This window comes from Camellia sinensis, chromosome 10, assembly GCF_055761805.1.
Source record: "Camellia sinensis isolate YWXY chromosome 10, ASM5576180v1, whole genome shotgun sequence".
Classification (NCBI taxonomy): domain Eukaryota; kingdom Viridiplantae; phylum Streptophyta; class Magnoliopsida; order Ericales; family Theaceae; genus Camellia; species Camellia sinensis.
In genome coordinates, this window is record NC_138970.1 from 8,670,536 (window position 1) to 8,692,432 (window position 21,897).

Here is a 21,897-nt window from a genome sequence, read left to right on the forward strand (position 1 = left end):
ATACTATTTGAGTATTGATAGTTTGCTTCCAATTGTATCATATAAAAAATAAAAAATAAAAAGTAATTTAGATCTGGTAGTTTTACGAAAATTGTGAAGTATGGACATGTGTATATTGAATCTGTATTGATATATATATATATATATATATTTCAAATCTTACCTAATCAAATATTTGCAAAACATATGAAACATATTCGTTTTTATGACTTTTACATAAACATTAAGATTGTTTAAGAGTTCTATTTCATGTATATCACTTTGGTGTATTTTTTGTAAATTCATATGCGAATTTTGGTTGGCCGTGAGCTATTATTTTTGAGTAACTGTTTAGTAGTGATTCGTAATATGATATTATATATGCTTTGATGGGTTACAGATTGCATTATTGTTAATAAATAAATAAAGTTTTAAAGGTGGACAAATATTTATTTTGTAGTCTCAATTGGAAGATTTTTGAATCAATATGGGTGATACTGCCGAAGTGGTTAACTTATTGAGATTTAAAGTGATTTACCAATAAGGATTCTGGGAAGCCCTTCTAATATTATATCACTCAATTACCTACCCAAAGGGGGTTAATTGAGTGTATTAATTTTAGAGGTAGTGTGAGCCGCTAGTAAGGGAAATTTTATTGTTTTTGAAAGAATTTATCTACCCAAAAGAGATAATTTCTTGATAAATCATTCTTACTAGTTGACTTGTTTATAGGTGTTAGAATGTGTCTTATATATTTAGCCCAAAGGTATTTATATGATGATACATTCTGAAACATCTAACAAGATTGTTAAAGTTTATTTACAGCCCATTGTTGTGAGATTATAATTATTGCCCATGTATAATTAATTAAGATTATATTAAAGTTTAAAGATGTTGATTGTATTCTATATATTCAACCCAAAGGTGTTTATATAGTGATACATTCTGGCACATCTGAGAATATTGCTAAAGTTTATTCGCAGCATATTCTTGTGAGATTATACTAATTGCCTATGTATAATTGAAAGTTGGAGTTGTGAACATGCTTTCTATATATTCAGTTTAAGAGTGATATATTTTAAATATTTGAGAATATTAATTGTGATTATGAGATTATTATTGTCTATATATAATTGAATGATATTATATTGAATTGAAAGCAATGAAGGGAGATATTTTTATGAAAATCAAATTTACTCCATTAAAGTTTTGATTATGAATCGGTTAAAAGATATTGAGTTAGCTTTAAGACTAACTGATTTAGACATTGACATACTCGAGAATGTGTCTTCTTAACCATTTATATTAAGACCTCAATATAGTGTGAAAGATTGAAATTATATTCAATGTTAACTATTTAAGAAAGTAGAATTTTAAAATATTCACTAGGTGATTCTTATAAGAAAATCTAAATTATACTCTACAATGCTCTATATAATACCTTCGACTTTTACAAATCGTTATCTCTCTTTAGTATTTTATGTTTTTCTTTTCAGAATATTCCGCAAATCTCTTTATATATTATTAACTCAAGTAAGAAAAATTCTTTAGAATTTTTTGTGAGCTATGACGCTCTTCCTACCTTCGGAATCTCCTTATTTATTTTTTAAACTGCTTTAAAAAAAATGCTTGTGTTAATCAAAATTTTATTTTATGGTCAAGTTATTTAAGTTATAGTTTAGTACTGATCTTATTTTAAAGAATGTTATTTTATATTATCCATGAGATACAGTTCAATTTTTATGTCAACAAAATAAGCATTGTTATTATTTTTAATTTTGGTAATAAATAAAATAAAAATAATAATAATTGAAATAGATTTTCATTTATCATAAGGTGTGTGGGAAAAATTATTTTATTAATTTCATAAATGAGTATTGATGTTATGTAACGCCCTCAAAATAACACATTAAACCCATCAATATAGACATGCATTGGTAATAAAGAATATCATTCTTCCAATCATCAGAGTAATTCTTTACAAAAGTATTACATGTTAATCAACAAAAGCAAATGCCCTACGGGCTTACAGCTTTCCAAGTTAACACTTGGTTACAACAAAAGAGTGCTAACTCATTTACACATTAAGCCCTTGGCTTGAATATACATGTAATACATCAAGAAATAAAACAACAAAAGTCCGCCTGCCTCTAGCCTCCCAAGCTACGTCCTTGGAGGTGGCATGCTACCTGTACCTGAAAATGATATTCCCATATAGGGTGAGCCACAGCCCAGTAGAAATATACTAAACCAAATATGAACAATGACTAAAAGATTAGCAGTTGATAGATGGCCAACACTGATACTTTCCTTTATCACACTTTACATTTTCATGACATACAAGTCCATATTACCATTCATTTTCCAATTCCTTTCAAATTCTCAATTTATAACCATGGCTCAGAACCTGGCCAAACAACTCATATGAGACAGTAACTCATATCAAGTACCTCCCATTACATAACAGATAAGCATACTAACTATATCACATACTAACAGATAAGCATACAAGCTATATCATCACTTCCACAGATATGCGTATGAGCACTATCACACTTCCAATGACAAGCATATGAGCTCTGTCAACACATTACTAGATAAGCATATGAGCTCTATCTACGGAGTCCATCCCCTATCTTCTCCCAACAACATCCGGTTTAGAGGTCCATCCCCTATCTTCCCCTAAACCGCGGAGTACATCCCCTATCTCCTCCAACACAACATAATGCATATAAACAATAATTATACACATCATCAACCAATACATAACATTTAATGTATTCATTCAACCGTCATACTCAATGACACATTCCAGTGATTAGTTTTAGTTTGCCTAATCATCATGCATTGTCTACAACAACCAAAACTATCCTCCACCGATAGCCCAAAGTAGTTATTTCTATACAGAGAATAAATGCAACAAATGGATATAAAATCGACATTTCCAACTAGGTGAGTGACATAAAATCCAACTACACCCTTTAATCCCATGTATTCCTAATCTCAACATTTCCAATTCAATTCCTCATTTCTCAGAATTAATTTTACAAATTAATTAACCAATGTAATTAGGGCATTTTTCATAATTAACATTTCAACCCTTAGGTTCCATTTTCATTAATGTTTTAACATTAATTCCACTTTTCCATGCCAAACATGCATCTAGGCTTTTATGTAGTTAAAACCCCAACTTTGTAAATTTGTACAAAAGTCTCAAACTTTCACAAAATTAACAAACTAACGCCAACATCTCAAACTACTAAAATTTAAAGACAAAACCCATAGTGAGGAGTAGGTTATCCCTACCTCCAAAGATAACTCCCAACCGAGAAGACGAAGAAAACGGAAGTGCTCCAAACCACAAACTTTTCGGATCAAAAGGTAGCCCTCGACGATCAACAACTCTTTTGTAAAGGCCAAAGGTGAGCAAATCACTCCTACTAGATCAATACCTAGAGAGAAGGTAGAGTCCTAGAGTGAGAGGCTCAACAATGGGGTTTTTGGAAAAGTAAGAGAGAGAAGAGAAATGGAATAAGTGATTTGAAAAGTCAAAACACGGAGCTTTAACCCAGTCGCCCCGCTCGAGCGTCCAACGCCCCGCTCGAGCGTCACTCACAAACTCCCGCTCGAGCGTCAACCCTCCCGCTCGAGCGTCACACACAACAACCCGCTCGAGCGTCAAAACTCCCGCTCGAGCGTACAACTCTGCAGAGGAGATACTGGAAGATGGAAAACTACGCTCGAGCGTCGAAAACCCCGCTTGAGCGGACAGACAACAACGAAGGGCCCGCTCGAGCGTGAGGGCCAAAATCTGGGCAACTACTCTTGGTTTCTAAGTTCAACCAACCTGTTTCAAACTCGCCCAACACAACTCAAGACTCGAATGCAAGGAGTAAAGGATGTAAACAAAACATATACAACAACCAACTCCACGGAACCTAAGTCCGGGTACAACAGTTAAAGAAAAGGGAAAACCGGGATCGCTATATGTTATGCGTTTGTCTAATCTCGTTTATGTTGAAAAACACTGATAAAGATTTTAAAATTATTAATTGAAGATCGATATTATAGAGAACATGATAATTTTGGTTAATATGCATAACCTCTTATTAATTTTTTTATAAAATTGTGGAATCAATTTAAACATATCATGCTTGTAACTTCGAAAGAAAGTTGAGTACTTGAGTGTCGTAATTGGACTCCAATAAAATGATGAGGTGTATGTTAACATGTTTAAATTATACAAGTTTTTGTGATAAAATATTTTTAATTGCTATGTATACTTATGTATACTTTATATATGGTACTAAGTTAAAAATATTTTTAAAACACTTTTGAATTACGAACTAATATAAAATTTAGTTAGAATAACTTTTGAGTTTGGGATTGTACAGAAGTAAAAAATTTTATGATATATTTTTAAATCAAAATGGGACCTATCGCTATTTGTTGTTACTTTGTAAGTTGTCAATGGTTCTATTATCTTGCTTCTGACATAAGAATCTTTTAAGCTTTTAAAATGTGAAGTTATTAGATTGGTGAACAATTTAAATATATAAATCTTCCTGTATACTTGTGCCTATTATAATAAATTGGTCCGTTCATTCTCACATAGAGAAAGTGAGAGTGCAAGTAGAATCTGAAGTGTCTATTCAGTCTATTGATAAAAGTTGAACATGTATGACATGTGCAACCTTCTAGACATTCTCATACAATTAAAAGATCCTTGCGATTATATTATTTTTCTAAATGAGCAATATCAAGAGATTGAAGAGATGATTGTTACGTATGATGAAGATATTGGCGATTTGTAATATGGTAAATGAATTGGTACAAATTATTAATTAGATATGAGATCATGTTATATCTTTTTTAAAAGTTTGAAATCTAATGAGTTTTTTTTTTTTTTTTGAAGATAAATAAATAAATACAATACTATTGCAAGAGGTTGTGATTTGAAAAGAGTATTGTTCTTACCAATGTCATAAATATAGGTTTATAATTATTATTGTGGTATTGTGACATTTTTATCTTTTGCTTCGCCAAACAAAATAAATTTGATTTGTAAGTTAAACAAATTTATTTATGGTTTTAAACGAATTTCTGAGTAATGATATTTAAAGGTTCACCAAATATTATTACTTGGCTTTATGGATAATACTATTAATTTATGCATACATCTCAAGGTCAGTGGGAGCAATTTTTTTTTTTTTTTTGATCCCTTATAGCGATGGAATTTTACTTATTAGTAATAATTTCGAATTAATACTTGATGTGAAGATATTGTTGTTAATAAATTTTTGGTATAAAATATCTTGATAAAGTATTTTATGTGTTTGGCATTGAGGTACTTGAAAAATAACTTAAAGGATTATTTGTCTCATCTCAAAGAGCATACCTAGATCACATTTTTACTGAATTTAATATGCAAAATTGAAAGCTTTACACTGCTCTTCTTAATGATCGAGATTAATTAAGTAACATTCAGTATTCATAAAATGATTTTGAGAAAAAGTTCATGAGGAATGTCTTGTATGCTAGTGTTGTGAGAGTTTAATGAATTATGAAGTTTGAATTAAACTTGGTGCATATGCAATTAGTTTGTTAGACAATTATTATTTTAATTTAAGCCTGGACAATTGGGTTGAAAGACATAAAGTGTCATGAAATTTATAGAGAATTAAAGATTATACAATTAGCTATGGAAGAATTAATCATGTTAATATTATTGGTTGTATAATGTCGACTTTGGAAGTTGCTCAAATGATATATAGTGTCTGTTACTGGTTACATTTTTTATGTTTGCATGAGATCTTGTTTCATGAAAGAGTTTCATAAAATCTCTTATAATTTTTCACTATACAAACATGTTTTAGAGTTCGACTTGAGTTATGTAATTAAAGAATTTTATTTCAGAGTTTGGAATTGTTAATTTTATCTCCAAACCTATAAAGATGTATTATGATATATGGTTTTAATTTTCTCTATGAAGAATAACAAAAACTCTGATGGTGTTAAATACATAATTTTAAAGTATTTCAGAATTACAGAGTTGTTAAAGATGATATTCTTTATGAGCATATGTTATAGAATACATACTAGTTGATCCTCTAAATATAGGGCTTAGGCCAAATTTTAGTTTGCTAAATATATTGAGCATATGGGTACTTTACAGTTTTTATGTTCTTGGTTAAAGAAATTTTTTACCCATGAATATTATCTATGGTGTATTTCAGTTAATAAAGTTTAATGTGTTTATTCACATTTTGTTTATAGTTATGTGTGTACACATAAATGGTAACTGTTATGTATGTATCCGTCTTATATGAGCTCTTACAGTTATATTTAAATTTTGAGATATAAAGATTGACACTTTAATTTAGAAGTGTATAATGCTTCGATTTAGAAGTGTATATGGATCCATAAAGTATAATGCTTGGTTTAAAGCATGAAAGACCTCCATTTAGAGGAATAAAGGCTTCTTTTGGAAGTGTAAAATGGAATAAAATTCCTTGCAGGGTCTCGTCAAGACCATACAGAGGACTGAATGTGGAATTAGCATGTTATATAATTTTTGGATCAATTATGCTGAAATTCCACACTACACTTTATCACATATAGGAATCCATGTTGGTGAGATATTAGTGTTTGTAATTGTGGAAGGTGTTATGTTGTTCAATAGCATAATTACCGCTACAGTTCGATATTAATATTTCTCATTGAACGGGATTGTGTACTGAGATGTTTTTATTCTGAATCATGTTTATGTGGCCACTAAAGTTCTTTAACCCGAGAGTCATTTTTCTTAAATAAAATATTTTCTTGAAGTAGTAGTCAATGTTGCCTAAGTGGGAGAATGTAAGAATTTATTCTTAATTAGACTGTCATTGACTATATTTTGTTTGGTTTGTGAAAAACGGGTTGAATGTGATTCAGATAGATTGACTGGTATGAGCCCAAAATTATTATTGTGATCCATAAAGTTTGGGCCATGGTCATCTTAATGTATATATTATTTTATATGTGGATATGTGATATGGAGGTGTAAGGCCTGTTTTAAGTTATTTGGGTTCCTTAATGGGAGGGCCCAGTAATTGTTTTATTGAGGCCCAGTCCCCTCTCCTATCCTTATTAGGGTTTACATATATCTATATATATGTAGATCAAAGGGTTGTCAGGCCCATTGAAAAGACAACAAAAAGATTAGGAGAAGGAGAGGAAGAGCTGGTGCTAAGGTTTTCCAATTGTGAATGCCATATTCTTTCAAGGAAGCAAAACTCGAGATAATAACGGAATCAAATGGTATGTATCTGAGTTTATATTTTAGTAGTTACTTATATTCATATTGTTTTGATTTCTAGTATATAGATCCTAAAATCTTACAATGGAGACATGCCGATATTCCATCTACCCTATAATGATATGAATCATACATGGCTAATGGCTCTAATGCCAAGGGAGATGGAGACATGCTGATGTTCCATCTTCCCTATATTGCTTTGGACAGCTGTCATTATGTTGGGCCTAAGGCCGTTTCGTATCATGCATGGGCCCGAGGCCGTTCTGTATTACATATAGGCCGGAGGCCGTTTTGAAATATGGCTATGGATAAGACCTGTATATGGTTTGATATATGTATATTTATATTCTCCAAGGCTATGCTCATTCAACTAACCTCCTTACATTGCTATTATTCACTGAGCCTTGCTCACTCCGTTTTATTTATATATTTTTGTAGGTGAACCATTGGGGATCGACACTAGAGTTGTTTTTAGGACCACCTCTGTGTCAAGCCGCCTGAGTTACGCCTCTATGTCGAGGCTTTAACTTTGTGTTGGTGAATTATATATTTTACTAAGTCTTATGTATTTGTGTGTGAGATCTATATAAGTTCTGTGATTATATGTATATATGGCAAGCGTATTTAAATGCTCATTCAATCTAAATCTTCATGTATGCACAAGCTCAATGGGCATTATATATATATATATATATATGTTGGTATTTGCCTTCGCTTAAGGCCCCGTATTTGAGTATATATTATTTTGAATTTTTTGTTTTGAGGCCTAAGTACAGGCTGGTCATAAACCTACCTTTTAGGGGCTGGTTGGGTCGTGACATTACTACTCCAATTTCACCCCTAATCTACAAAACAAACATGACCTATGGTGCTATTTGGAAAAGTTATGTTTATTTTCAGTAAAAACGAAAACAAAAAACATGTTTGGTACATAAGCATTTTAAAATTTTATTTTGAAAACAAGTGAAAATAGAGGCTACGAAAGATGATTGTCAATGGTAGGCTAAGGTGGTTGTTGGTAACGGAAGGTAATGGCTAAAAGTGGTTGTCACGGGTAAGAGGCAATTGACAATGGCTAGGGGTGGCTATTAGCCACAAAAGTGTTGGTCGAAAATGATTGTCAATGGTCGGTCATGATGGCCGGCAACGGCCTAAAGTGATAGTTGAATGTAGTTTTTAATAAAAAGTGGTGGCCAAAAATGGTTGCCACTAGTAAGAGGTGGTTGGTGGCAATGGAAGGTGGTTAGCGGTTGAAGGATGTGATGGTTGAAGTTAGTTGATGAATGAAGTCATTATTGGTGATGGTAGCTGATAGCCATGAGAAGGAATGGCAACGACACAGATTTAGAACGAATTAGTCGTCCCCCACTCCCATCCCATATCATATCCGTGGGGGATAGGTTAGCTTTGTAACTTTAAAAATTAAAAATTAAAGATAATATAATATAATATATTATAAATAATAATTTATAATTAACGAGAGTAAAAATATGTAAATGAGTGAAAATGAATATTAAATATTATATTTTAATATTTTAGTTTTATTATATTAGAAAAATTAAATTATATAAATATATTTAATAAATAAAATTGAGGCAAGGATAGATCGGGACAGAAGAGTAATGGGTGGTAATAAAAAAAAAGTGAAAGAAAGAAGAAGAAATGAAAAAAAAAATTAAATAGAAAACGAAATCAACTTTTGTTTACTTACAACTTTTTAAAAATAAAAATAAAAACAAAAACTAAACCAATTTTTATAAATTTTAAAAAATTTATAAATTTTATGAGGGTAAGTTACACTAGCACCTCCTGAGGTTTATATTTATTACAATTCTTCCTCACCTTTTGGAAATTACATCTCCCTCCTGAGGTTTAAAGTTTCATTTCAAATTCTCCCCTCAACAATTTAATTTTTTTAAATATCAATTTCGCCCTCACTAGGTAAATTACATTAACACCCCTCATATTTTAGAAATTACAATCCCCTCCCTAAGGTTTAAAGTAGCATTACCAATTGCCCCCTCGGTTAGTATTAGTTGGAAAAAAAATCATTGAAAAAAAAATTAATTGGAAAAAAAATTATTTGGAAAAAAAATTGTTAGTAAAATTTTTAAATTTCTGTTTAAAAACCAATATAAACTCATTTTTTGAATTTACGTTTTTTTCTCAAATTTAAAAACTGAGACAACCATTTATAAATCAAAAAAATTATCAAACAAGTTTTTATGACAGTTTTTAAAATTTTTGTAAATATAAATTGAAAACTGAAAATGAAATGGTTACCAAACATGTTTCAGATTGTAAAAATGTCGTAAAATTAACAAATAATTAAATAAGTTACCAACATAAGAAATGACTTATTAAAAGATTCTTAGGCTATGTATAGTTTGATTTTTAGAAAAAAAAAATTAAAAATTAATTTGGTTGAGAAATAAAAAATAAAAAATAATTATCATTTTTATATAATTTTTATCTTTCGAGTGGTTAGAAATAATTTTTTACAAATTAAATTGAAACAGCCATACGTATGTATATAACTTGTCCAAAAGTTAAAAAGATAATTATTTTTTATTTTTTATTTCTTAACCAAATTAATTTTTAATGTTTTAAAAAAATTTCTAAAAATCAAACCATACATAACCTAAGAATCTTTTGATAAGTCATTTCTTACGTTAGTAACTTATTTAATTATTTGTTAATTTTACAACATTTTTACTATCTGAGGCCTGTTTGGTAACCATTTCGTTTTCAGTTTTCAATTTATATTTACAAAAATTTTAAAAACTGTCATAGAAACTTGTTTGATAATTTTTTTGGTTTATAAATTGTTATCTCAGTTTGTAAATTTGAGAAAAAAACGTAAATTCAAAAATTGAGTTTATGTTGGTTTTTAAACAGAAATTTAAAAATTTTACTAACAAAAAAAAATTTCAATTAATTTTTTTCCAATTAATTTTTTTTCCAACTAATACTAACCGAGGGAGCAATTAGTAATGCTACTTTAAACCTTAGGGAGGGGATTGTAATTTCTAAAATGTGAGGGATGTCAATGTAATTTACCTAGTGAGGGCAAATTAGTATTTAAAAAAATTAAATTGCTGAGGGGAGAATCTATAATGAAACTTTAAACCTCAGGGGGAGAGGTAATTTTCAAAAAGTGAGAAAAAAACTGTAATAAATATAAACCTCAAGGGGTGCCATGTAATTTACCCATTTTATAAATATAAACGTTAGTAAATATTCCCAAACAGTCCAACCCACCACTAGAACAACACTGGGATACCAACCAGAGAGTAAACAAAAACCTTATCTCAAAGATTTCATTCCAAAAGCAGAATGCAACCAGCAACAGAGCAAGCTTCCAAGATTCCTTAATCCGGTCCCTTTTCTAATTTGCTCAACGGTTTAACTTTCAAATCATTATTGTAAACATAAAAGGAATGAGAAATTACAAATAAACAAAAATTATAGAGTTTGACTATTATAATATAATAAACTTTTAATTTTTAACTTTATCAATTTAAACTTTAATTTTTAAATTTATTTTTTAATCTAAACCATCTACTTATTTATGTTACGTAAAATTGACCGAAAATGGGGTATTAAAGGAACCAAAAATAATGCAAATTATGTGAAAACACAAGTGTAAACACTTTAAAATTTTGATAATATCATTTTTTATTTATACGGCTAATGAATTACTTATAAAAAGGAAACTAAATATTGTTTAAGTCAAATTTTATGGGAGCCAAATATACTATATTTTTATGCTTGATTTATTCATTGGCTAATAAATATCAGCCAAAAAAACTCATAAATAACGATAAGCACTTTCACCTTTTAAGTTTTATTCAAATTTTATTTTGATTCCTTATATTTTAACTTTTATTCAATCAAAGCCTTTGACCTAGTAATTGTGTAGCACCCTTTATAACGTGAGGTCTCAAGTTCAAATATTATGAAGAGGAGTTTAATACTCGCTGTGGTAGTGTTTTATTCTCCACAATTGTATGCAGCTAGTAGTTGTTAAGCCATTTGAGGTTAATATTGACTTTTTAGTTATTGTTAGGCTAATGATTTATTGGATGGAATAGTTGTTGTATTTGTAATTATTCTTCTACTAATTAACCCAAAAAAATTTATTCAAATTTTAAAGTGTAAGTGTCGGGAGGACCATATTAAAATAGGAGTTTAAATTTAAGGAAAAATATCACATCATTAACATTTTGAAAAAATAATTACAAATCAATAAAAAAATTATAAATATTAATAATTAAAATTATAAAACTTTTCAGGAATATAAAACAAAATTCAAAATTCCACTGGGGTGTAATTACCCCTAAATTTAAAGTAAATTTGATTAAATCAATAATATATACTGATACACGCAATTAAAAAGTACAATTTATCTTTAATTAAAAATTCAAACCTTATCTTTCATTTCATCACTTTGTAGTAGTCGCCCAAGTCAAGTGAGGAAGCCTAAGCCTCACATTTGTACTCCTTGCCTCACCAAATCCTCCAAATTATGGCACATACTATTATTACTACTTTATTTTATTTTTTTAAACTTAATTTTTTTTTTTCCAAATGCAAGTAACCTAAGCAAAAACCATTGGATTTGAAATTGGTCCTCTGTATTCAAAAACTCAACTGGTGTCCTCCTCCCCAAAAAGCAAGACCTCATTTCACCACTATCGGGATGTATCATTGGGTCCCTCAAACCAGTCAAATACATAGACTTCAAACACTTCTTTGTCCCCTCTAGACTCGCAGTGATTGAACTGGTTGAAGAGAGAGAAAGTGCCATTGCTCAAGTCATAAGAACAATCCCTATAAGTTCTACAACCTCACTTTCACCACGGGAGATGCCAAGAATGGTTGTCACAGTTTGTGATGATCGAAGCTTTCGCCGCCAAGAAAACTCTAGAAGCTCCCCATGCATCTCATGGGAAGGGAAGGTTCAAGAATGCAAGTGTCAAGTTCCAAGCAATTTCAGCTAGAACAAGGCTCACACTTTGCGGTTCATTTTATCACACTAAGGGAGCGTTTGTTTGAAGGGATTGGAAAGGGAATTAGACTCCATGTCATATCGATATGTCCGTTGTTTTGTTAAAAAATTATAAGTTGGACTAATAGTCTAACCGGACTTTTAGTCCCCAATATGTGAGACTATCATGTCCTTTGGGGGGGGGTGGAATACACGGTCCCTAGACAAGGGAAAATTTTATTTCCACACACTTACTTATCTTAATGAAACATTATTGTAATGACAATTATACCTTAAAATAAAATGATTATAATGGACATCAAAACACACCCTTAATATTAAATTTAAATTTTCTCTATACACATCTTTTTTATAAAAAATAAAAAAATTTCTCAATGCACATTTTTTTGAGTAAAAAAAAATCCTAATTTAGAGAGAGAGAGAGAGAGAGAGAGAGAGAGAGAGAGAGAAAGAGAGAAGCCATTGAAATCCATGGAACCATCTCAAAATCAGAGGAATTATTGTTTTGCTATGAACTAAAAAAACCCCAATTCCATCTCCAAATCAGAGTTCATCTTCTTCACAACCTCCAATTCTATCTTCAAATTCTCAATCACTTGCATCAATTGTAATTATCAATTGATATTCATATTCTCTTCCCCACTAATCATATCAATTATATTCATCACCTTTTGCCTCTGATCATCCAAACTCTTCTTCGGAAACATCAAACTCCCCATCATCACCTCCCTATCCATTGATCCACCACCACCACCAATCTCACCTTCATCCATTTGGGTCAGTAAATCCAACTTCTCTAACTCTCCTTCCCTGTCTTGAATGATGGTTTTACCGCTAAATCAAACTTGTTCACAATATCATCATCTTGATTACTCCCTAGAAAAACAAGGTCTAGTTCAAACACATATTCATTGCAGTTCCACCCACTAATCCTCTGCTTCACAGTCACACCACCAATTAAAAACTTTGCATTGCCTTAAATCGAAGTAGGGTCTGAACAGTTGGTATACAATTTTGTATAGGTGCGTGGAAAAAGGATTGAGGTGGTGTGTATACAAGCATATGAGTTAAGAATATGATTGAAACATTTAGTGTGTGAAATGAGAACAATAACTCATAATCAAATTACTAAATGTATGCACTAATAAATTATGTGCACTAAGGTAAGTAGGTGTGTGGAAATAGAATTATCCCATTTTTATCCCTATGTTTTTCTTGGTCAACCAAACTATTTTATGGGTAATTTTGGATATTAATGACACCTGTTATTTCTTCTTCAACATTTTTTTTTTCTTATGCTTTTTTTTTTTTTTTTGGTGCTCTTCTTCATTTGTTTGTCTGTATTTTCGAATGAAATTTGAAATTTTATTTTCAAAATTGCATTGAAGGAGTTGATCTCCTACATAGTTCATTTAGAATTTCATCTTCAAAATTGATCAAATGAAATTTGAAACTTTATTTTCAAAATTGAATCAAAGGAGTTAATCTCCTACAAAGTTCATTTAGAACTTTATTTTCAAAATTGATTCGTCAGAGTTGATTATGTATAGAAGTTCAATGAGATTTTGTCCAACAAAATTAAGGTTTCTCCTTTCTCTTTAGATGTCGTGTATAATTTTATTTTATTTTTTACTACATTTTATTGCGTAAAAAAAAAGTTTTTTTTTTTTTCTAGCTTGTCTAGCAAACATATGCCATTAGTTAAAAAATAATAAAAATAAAAACAAGGTTGCTGATATTTTTGGGTTGATTATCATGTATGGTTGATTCTTAATTTTTTATTTTTAGGGTGGATGAATTTGAGTGCTGAGTATAAAAAAATTGTGTAACTTGTAATTATTTTCCTCGCTTCATATTAAGGTTGTTTTGCGAATTAGATTTTTTAATAATTTCTTAAACTTTTTTATAAAAAAAATGTGCAAAAAAATAAAAAGAAAAATTAAGGCTCTGTTTGGTTTCATTTTGGAATCATGATTCTACCTTCATATTCTAACTCTCTATTTAATTATAATTTTCAAAATATGATTCCAAATGACATTTTAAAATACATTTAAAAACATGTTTGATAACCAGAGAGTTTTTGAATTTTTTGGTCTACCCGATCATTCACCCGAACATCCTTTCAGACAGTTTTTGAATTTTTGGTCTACCTGATTGTCCGCCTGAACATCCTTTGAACGTCCGGCAAGTTGACCGAAATAGTGTTTTTTTTTTTTTTTTTTTTGCAATTGCCACATGTTATTTGAAAAAAAAATTATATTTGTTTTTATATATTTTTTAAATATATAAATTATTTTTTTAGACCAAAATGACAAATTATTTGGCCATTTATTTAAAATTAACCAAAAAGAATTTAAAAAAAATTTAATTTGTCACTGTAATTTTAAAAAAATAAAAATAAAACATTTTTAAACAAAACAATTAAAAAAAAACTCAATCAAATATACAATCAAAAGTAATTTTAAAGCAGTAGCTGAATTTTTTTTAACAAAAAATAATATATATTTTTAATATTTTAAATTAAAAATATTTTCAGAATTTTTTGAATCTTTTAAATAAAAAATTTATTTTTTTAAATAATTATTTTTTTGAATTGAATTTTAAAAAGAGTTTGGTTATAAGTTTTAAATAGAATTTTCAATAGAGTTTTGAGTTGTGTATTTGGTTATGAGTTATAAGTTTTTTAATTAAGTTTTGAAAACTCATAACCAAACAATTTTTCTTATTTAAAACTCATTCTAAAAATTCAAAACTCAATTTAAAATTCAATTCAAAACTCATAATCAAACAAATTCTCTTTCCAAATCATAATTCAACAACAAGGGAAAATTCACAGTCCCTAGACAAGGGAAAATTCTATTTCCACACACTTACTTATCTTAATGAAACATTATTGTAATGACAATTATACCTTAAAATAAAATGACTATAATGGACATCAAAACACACCCTTAATATTAAATTTAAATTTTCTCTATACACATCTTTTTTATAAAAAATAAAAAAATAAAAAAATTTCTCAATGCACATTTTTTTGAGTAAAAAAAAATCCTAATTTAGAGAGAGAGAGAGAGAGAGAGAGAGAGAGAGAGAGAGAGAGAGAGAGAGAGCAAGAGAGAAGCCATTGAAATCCATGGAACCATCTCAAAATCAGAGGAATTATTGTTTTGCTATGAACTAAAAAACCCCCAATTCCATCTCCAAATCAGAGTTCATCTTCTTCACAACCTCCAATTCTATCTTCAAATTCTCAATCACTTGCATCAATTGTAATTATCAATTGATTTTCATATTCTCTTCCCCACTAATCATATCAATTATATTCATCACCTTTTGCCTCTGATCATCCAAACTCTTCTTCGAAAACATCAAACTCCCATCATCACCTCCCTATCCATTGATCCACCACCACCACCAATCTCACCTTCATCCATTTGGGTCAGTAAATCCAACTTCTCTGACTCTCCTTCCCTGTCTTGAATGATGGTTTTGCCGCTAAATCAAACTTGTTCACAATATCATCATCTTGATTACTCCCTAGAAAAACAAGGTCTAGTTCAAACACATATTCATTGCAGTTCCACCCACTGATCCTCTGCTTCACAGTCACACCACCAATTAAAAACTTTGCATTGCCTTAAATCGAAGTAGGGTCTGAACAGTTGGTATACAATTTTGGATAGGTGCGTGGAAAAAGGATTGAGGTGGTGTGTATACAAGCATATGAGTTAAGAATATGATTGAAACATTTAGTGTGTGAAATGAGAACAATAACTCATAATCAAATTACTAAATGTGTGCACTAATAAATTATGTGCACTAAGGTAAGTAGGTGTGTGGAAATAGAATTATCCCATTTTTATCCCTATGTTTTTCTTGGTCGACCAAACTATTTCATGGGTAATTTTGGATATTAATGACACCTGTTATTTCTTCTTCAACATTTTTTTTTTTTCTTATGCTTTTTTTTTTTGGTGCTCTTCTTCATTTGTTTGTCTGTATTTTCGAATGAAATTTGAAATTTTATTTTCAAAATTGCATTGAAGGAGTTGATCTCCTACATAGTTCATTTAGAATTTCATCTTCAAAATTGATCAAATGAAATTTGAAACTTTATTTTCAAAATTGAATTGAAGGAGTTAATCTCCTACAAAGTTCATTTAGAACTTTATTTTCAAAATTGATTCGTCAGAGTTGATTATGTATAGAAGTTCAATGAGATTTTGTCCAACAAAATTAAGGTTTCTCCTTTCTCTTTAGATGTCGTGTATAATTTTATTTTATTTTTGATTGCATTTTATTGCGTAAAAAAAAGTTTTTTTTTTTCTAGCTTGTCTAGCAAACACATGCCATTAGTTAAAAAATAATAAAAATAAAAACAAGGTTGCTGATATTTTTGGGTTGATTATCATGTATGGTTGATTCTTAATTTTTTATTTTTAGGGTGGATGAATTTGAGTGCTGAGTATAAAAAAATTGTGTAACTTGTAATTATTTTCCTCGCTTCATATTAAGGTTGTTTTGAGAATTAGATTTTTTAATAATTTCTTAAACTTTTTTATAAAAAAAAATGTGCAAAAAAATAAAAAGAAAAATTAAGGCTCTGTTTGGTTTCATTTTGGAATCATGATTCTACCTTCATATTCTAACTCTCTGTTTAATTATAATTTTCAAAATATGATTCCAAATGACATTTTAAAATACATTTAAAAACATGTTTGATAACCAGAGAGTTTTTGAATTTTTTGATCTATCCGATCATTCACCCGGACATCCTTTCAGACAGTTTTTGAATTTTTGGTTTACCTGATTGTCAGCCTGAACATCCTTCGAACGTCCGGCAGGTTGACCGGAATATTGTTTTTTTTTTTTTTTTTGCAATTGCCACATGTTGTTTGAAAAAAAAAATTATATTTGTTTTTTTATATTTTTTAAATATATAAATTATTTTTTTTAGACCAAAATGACAAATTATTTGGCCATTTATTTAAAATTAACCAAAAAAAATTAAAATAAAATTAATTTGTCACAGTAATTTTTTAAAAAAAAAACATTTTTAAATAAAACAATTAAAAAAAAACTCAATCAAATATACAATCAAAAGTAATTTTAAAGCACTAGCTGAATTTTTTTTAACAAAAAATAATATATATTTTTAATATTTTAAATTAAAAATATTTTCAGAATTTTTTGAATCTTTTAAATAAAAAAATTATTTTTTTAAATAATTATTTTTTTGAATTGAATTTTAAAAAAAGTTTGGTTATAAGTTTTAAATAAAATTTTCAATAGAGTTTTGAGTTGTGTATTTGGTTATGAGTTATAAGTTTTTTAATTAAGTTTTGAAAACTCATAACCAAACAATTTTTCTTATTTAAAACTCATTTTAAAAATTCAAAACTCAATTTAAAATTCAATTCAAAACTCAGAATCAAACAAATTCTCTTTTCAAATCATAATTCAACAACAACCCAATTGTGAAGACCACCATAGTGGCATCTCTTTTATATTATATAAATTATTTGTTTTGATACTATTAATGATTTTATAAAAATATATATATATGTAGAATCTGATTTTAACAAATTAATTAACTTAGCTGTATCAAAAAAGGTGGGGGTAATTCAAGTTTAACTTGGGTTGGGCTTGGTTACAATTCGAACCTGGATAGCTCTCAACCTAACTTGGGTTAAACTTAAACAACTTATTAATCTATCCGAACCCGCCTGAGTTGCACCCCTAGTTTTCCATACAGGACACAGCAACAATCCTTTGCTAATCCATTTTGTTTCTGCCCTGGGCCTTGAGGAATCCATTTTAGCATTTCCAATTTAGTTCACCTTTCTTTTGTTTCAGATTTCGAACAAAAATGACCGACTAACAAAAGGAATTCAGCTCGTTTGTGCAAAACAAAAACAGAAAGCAAAACTGAACACCAAACCATTTATTTGTCCAATAGCAGTTAAACAACACAGATTTTATTGTCAATGGAAAAATGGCAAAACCCACGACACGTGAGTTCAATATACCCATTTTCCATCAAACAAAATTTACAAAGTAACAAAAAAATTCATTCTGAATCAACACAATCAACAGATCTCATTCGCTTACAGGAATGCATTAAGTGACAATCGCAAGCAGTTGTGGCTTATACTTTAAAATGTTTCCTAATTGCAGGTTCAAGCTCAGAGTGGTTTCACTGGTCATATCAGGGAATCAGGGAGAAAAATTCCTCCAATTGGGTCTCACTCACCATAACGCCAAGTTTCTGGCTATGGACTGCATCGATCAAATCAACTCCGATATCTTTCGCCAAGCCTGCTGTAGAGATTTCTATGTACTCATTCACGTTGTGAACAGTTCCATCTACACAAGTAAAAACAAAGGAATTAGCAGGAAGAGGGGAAAGAAGACATAATCAATGATCAAAATCATGACTTTCCAAGTATATATATGTTTAGACACCTTACTTTCAAAAAATTATACGTGAAATACAATTCAAAATTTCAAACTACAATCTCTTTCACAAAGTAATCTTGTATCAGTATTCACAGAAATTCAATTGGAAAGTGAGTTCAATATTAATAGGCACAAATTTGAAATCTAACTGATTCATTCATTTACCTTCAGCAACTATTGCTTCATATGCAGGTGGTTGGGCAATCCAGTTTCCTACAGAATCTTTCATGTGTCTTCTATCAGATGCAAAGGAACGAAGGAATATTGGAGCATGCACAACCCGGAAAAACCTGAGATCACAGAGAAGTTTTTCCCATGAACTTGTATATTTTCGCAGTTGGGTTTTAAAGATATCTAGCAATGCACAAAGTGATGAATCAATTTTCATCAAGTGATAAAGAAAAATACAGGAAAAGAACAACAGAAAGCTTCCTTGAATAATCAACCACGACAAGGCATATCAATGGAAGGATAATATGAAAGTCAGAAAAATTGTATGGCAACCTAAGAAAGACTAGATATTACCTCTGAAACTCAGAAAATAGCTGAAAAGATGGCCGTATAGTTTCCGAGACATAGGAGGCCAGAGGAGATGGGAATGGAAGACTTGAATCTAAATCCCACACTAGAGGAGAAGAGTCACCTTTTTTTCTCTGTTACAATCATTGCAATATCAGAATTTTGTAAACAAAAATGTTGTTTCTAATAACCATTAATGCAAAAAATAAGTATACTGGTTCACAAGACTCTTCCAACCAACACAACAGTCACCTGAATGCAGATGACGTGAAAATCCCACAGAACAACTCCATCAGCTCTCTGGCTGGCCTTCTGATGCCACAGTGGAACCTGCAAGGTGGTTATCAGTTCAGCACACCCTTGTCTACAAAAAAATTAATCTATCCAATAGTGCATTTATGACTGAATGCCTTTTCTTTTGTTTACTAAAGCAAAACCACGTGAAATTGTCAAAATTCAATTAGAGCTAAAGTGGAGTCCTGATGGCTCTTTACGTATAACGTGGGGTGCTTAGACAGTCTTTCTTGAGTATGATATCATTACCTTCTTACTGGTTCCAAAGAGAAAATGAAAAAATAAAATTAAAATTCAATCCGGATGTCTTCAGAAGACAACAATGCGAGATAGGAACTGGTTTTAAGCGAAGTATTGCTCCAGTTACAAAAATCTAGTACTAAAAGAAGTTTATGACAAGTTCCACCACATGGAAACAGGAAAAAAGTGTTAACACTCAAAATGGGTGATTGCGAAAAGTAAATCAAGCAACTTGTTACATTTATTTATGCATCAACAAGTGATGATACCACATCAATTGCACATGTTTAACAACATATGATGCTGCATCTATTGAATGGATACTTAAGTATAATAGGATTTGGAAACCTTAAGTGAAGGGTATGGGTCCCATGATCATCATCAAGGACCTTTCATGGTGGTGGTTGGAGGAAAAAGTCTGAGCTGAAGATCTTTGTTCAGGAAGTGGAGGCACCAACATGGCCTCCAAAACTGTTGAGTGTTGGTCATCATGGCTGTAAGGGTGGTCGGGAGGGGAAGATGCTTTCCGTCCATGACAACAGTGTAATGGAGTTTTTGGGATGGTGTCTTAATAAAGCTAAGGCAGTCAAGGATTGGGTTTATCAGTTAGAAGTTTTATGTCTCATTTTTGCACCACCAAATAGAGCTTTGACAATTATAAATCCAGTTCAGGAGAATGATGATAAATATATCACAGAACCTCCAGAATCTAGTGGAACACAACAAATGAAATAAGAAAAATGGGAGGTTACACACCTGCTTCTTCTCATTGGAGATGAAAACAACAAATAGATCAGATCCCTCTGCATCAGCTACCCCACTTGTGCAGAGCTTTTTGCAAAGCAAGTATACATTCTCCTCACTACAAAAAGTAATATAAAAAACAACCCAAAAAATCTTGATCAAGGAAATACAAAAAAGAAACAGCTGACAGGTAATGCATGTTAACCAATCAAATATAGACAAAGAAACTTCAGGATTATTTGCTTGATAGAGATCCAGCCTACCTTCTTGCATGGAATATTATTTTATTTTATTTTTCAAAAATTATTCATTAAACTTTATAAAAGAAAATAAATAAATATATTAAACAAAACTATTTTATTATCTTATAATGAAGCATATCTGGTAGCAGTATAAAGAATGACTCCTTGTCTTTGATGTAGTGACTTATAACTCTCTCAAACACATCCATAACTTCTTCCAAGTTAGGTGCAGGGGGATTTTACCAAATGATAAGATTCTATATAGAACCATTGGAAACTTTATGTATCTCGAGACACTGCCAGTCCATATGTCCCCTCATTCTTATGAGATATAAAACATAGTTAGAGAATTTCTCGACAGCCAAGGCTAGATAAGAAATATTATTGGATTCTGCAGGACTTCGTTTAATGTATCATATTATCTATAAGAAATTGAGAGAGATTGAGAGAGCAAATATTAGCTCTATGTTTTTGATGTATATTGCAACCAAATGGAACCTCCATTATATAGGAGATGTTTTACAAGACAAAATGATGAACAAATGAAATATACAAATGAAAGGCCACCGAAAGATAGCTGAAAGCAAAAGGAAAAGAAGGCGTCTATCTGTGCTAGGCTAGCAACAACTATCTATACAGATATTTAATATAATCTATTAAATATACTATCTACTATTAGCAGCTGTAGATCTATACAGATTAATATAGTATTAACTTATAACATATTATAGGTATAGTATTAACATCTCCCCTCAAACTTAAGGAGGACAAACATCAACCAACTTGAGTTTGGAGACAAGGTCAACGAAGCGGCCAGGAGAATGAGCTTTGGTGAAGATGTCAGCAGGTTGATCAACAGAAGAGATCGGATGGAGATGGACAGTACCATGAGTAACGTGTTGCCGAATAAAATGGCAGTCAATCTCAATGTACTTGGTGCGATCATGAAAAACATCATTGTGAGCAATTTGAAGAGCACTGTGATTGTCACAAAAGAGGGCAGTAGCGCCAGAGGGAGTAACACCCATGTCAGCAAGAAGCCAACGAAGCCAGAGAAGCTCCTGAGTAGTATCAGCAAGGGCACGGTATTCAGCTTCGATACTAGAACG

General features: G+C 30.5%; 2 protein-coding genes across 2 annotated transcripts in view; one reads left to right on the forward strand and one right to left on the reverse strand.

Moving 5' to 3' along the window:
- The window catches only part of LOC145800120 (protein TEEBE-like), a 210,525-nt gene that overhangs the window by 156,813 nt on the left and 31,815 nt on the right, over positions 1 to 21,897 (forward strand). The gene's annotated exons all lie outside the window — the stretch shown is intronic.
- On the reverse strand, positions 18,223 to 20,834 carry LOC114312052 (protein N-terminal glutamine amidohydrolase-like). Its single transcript, XM_028258231.2, has 5 exons — positions 20,559 to 20,834; positions 19,521 to 19,598; positions 19,275 to 19,402; positions 18,915 to 19,039; positions 18,223 to 18,656 (listed from the first exon to the last, which is right to left on the reverse strand). Exons 1-5 carry the CDS (start codon positions 20,817 to 20,819, stop codon positions 18,499 to 18,501), a joined length of 750 nt encoding a protein of 249 aa, XP_028114032.2. The 5' UTR covers positions 20,820 to 20,834; the 3' UTR covers positions 18,223 to 18,498.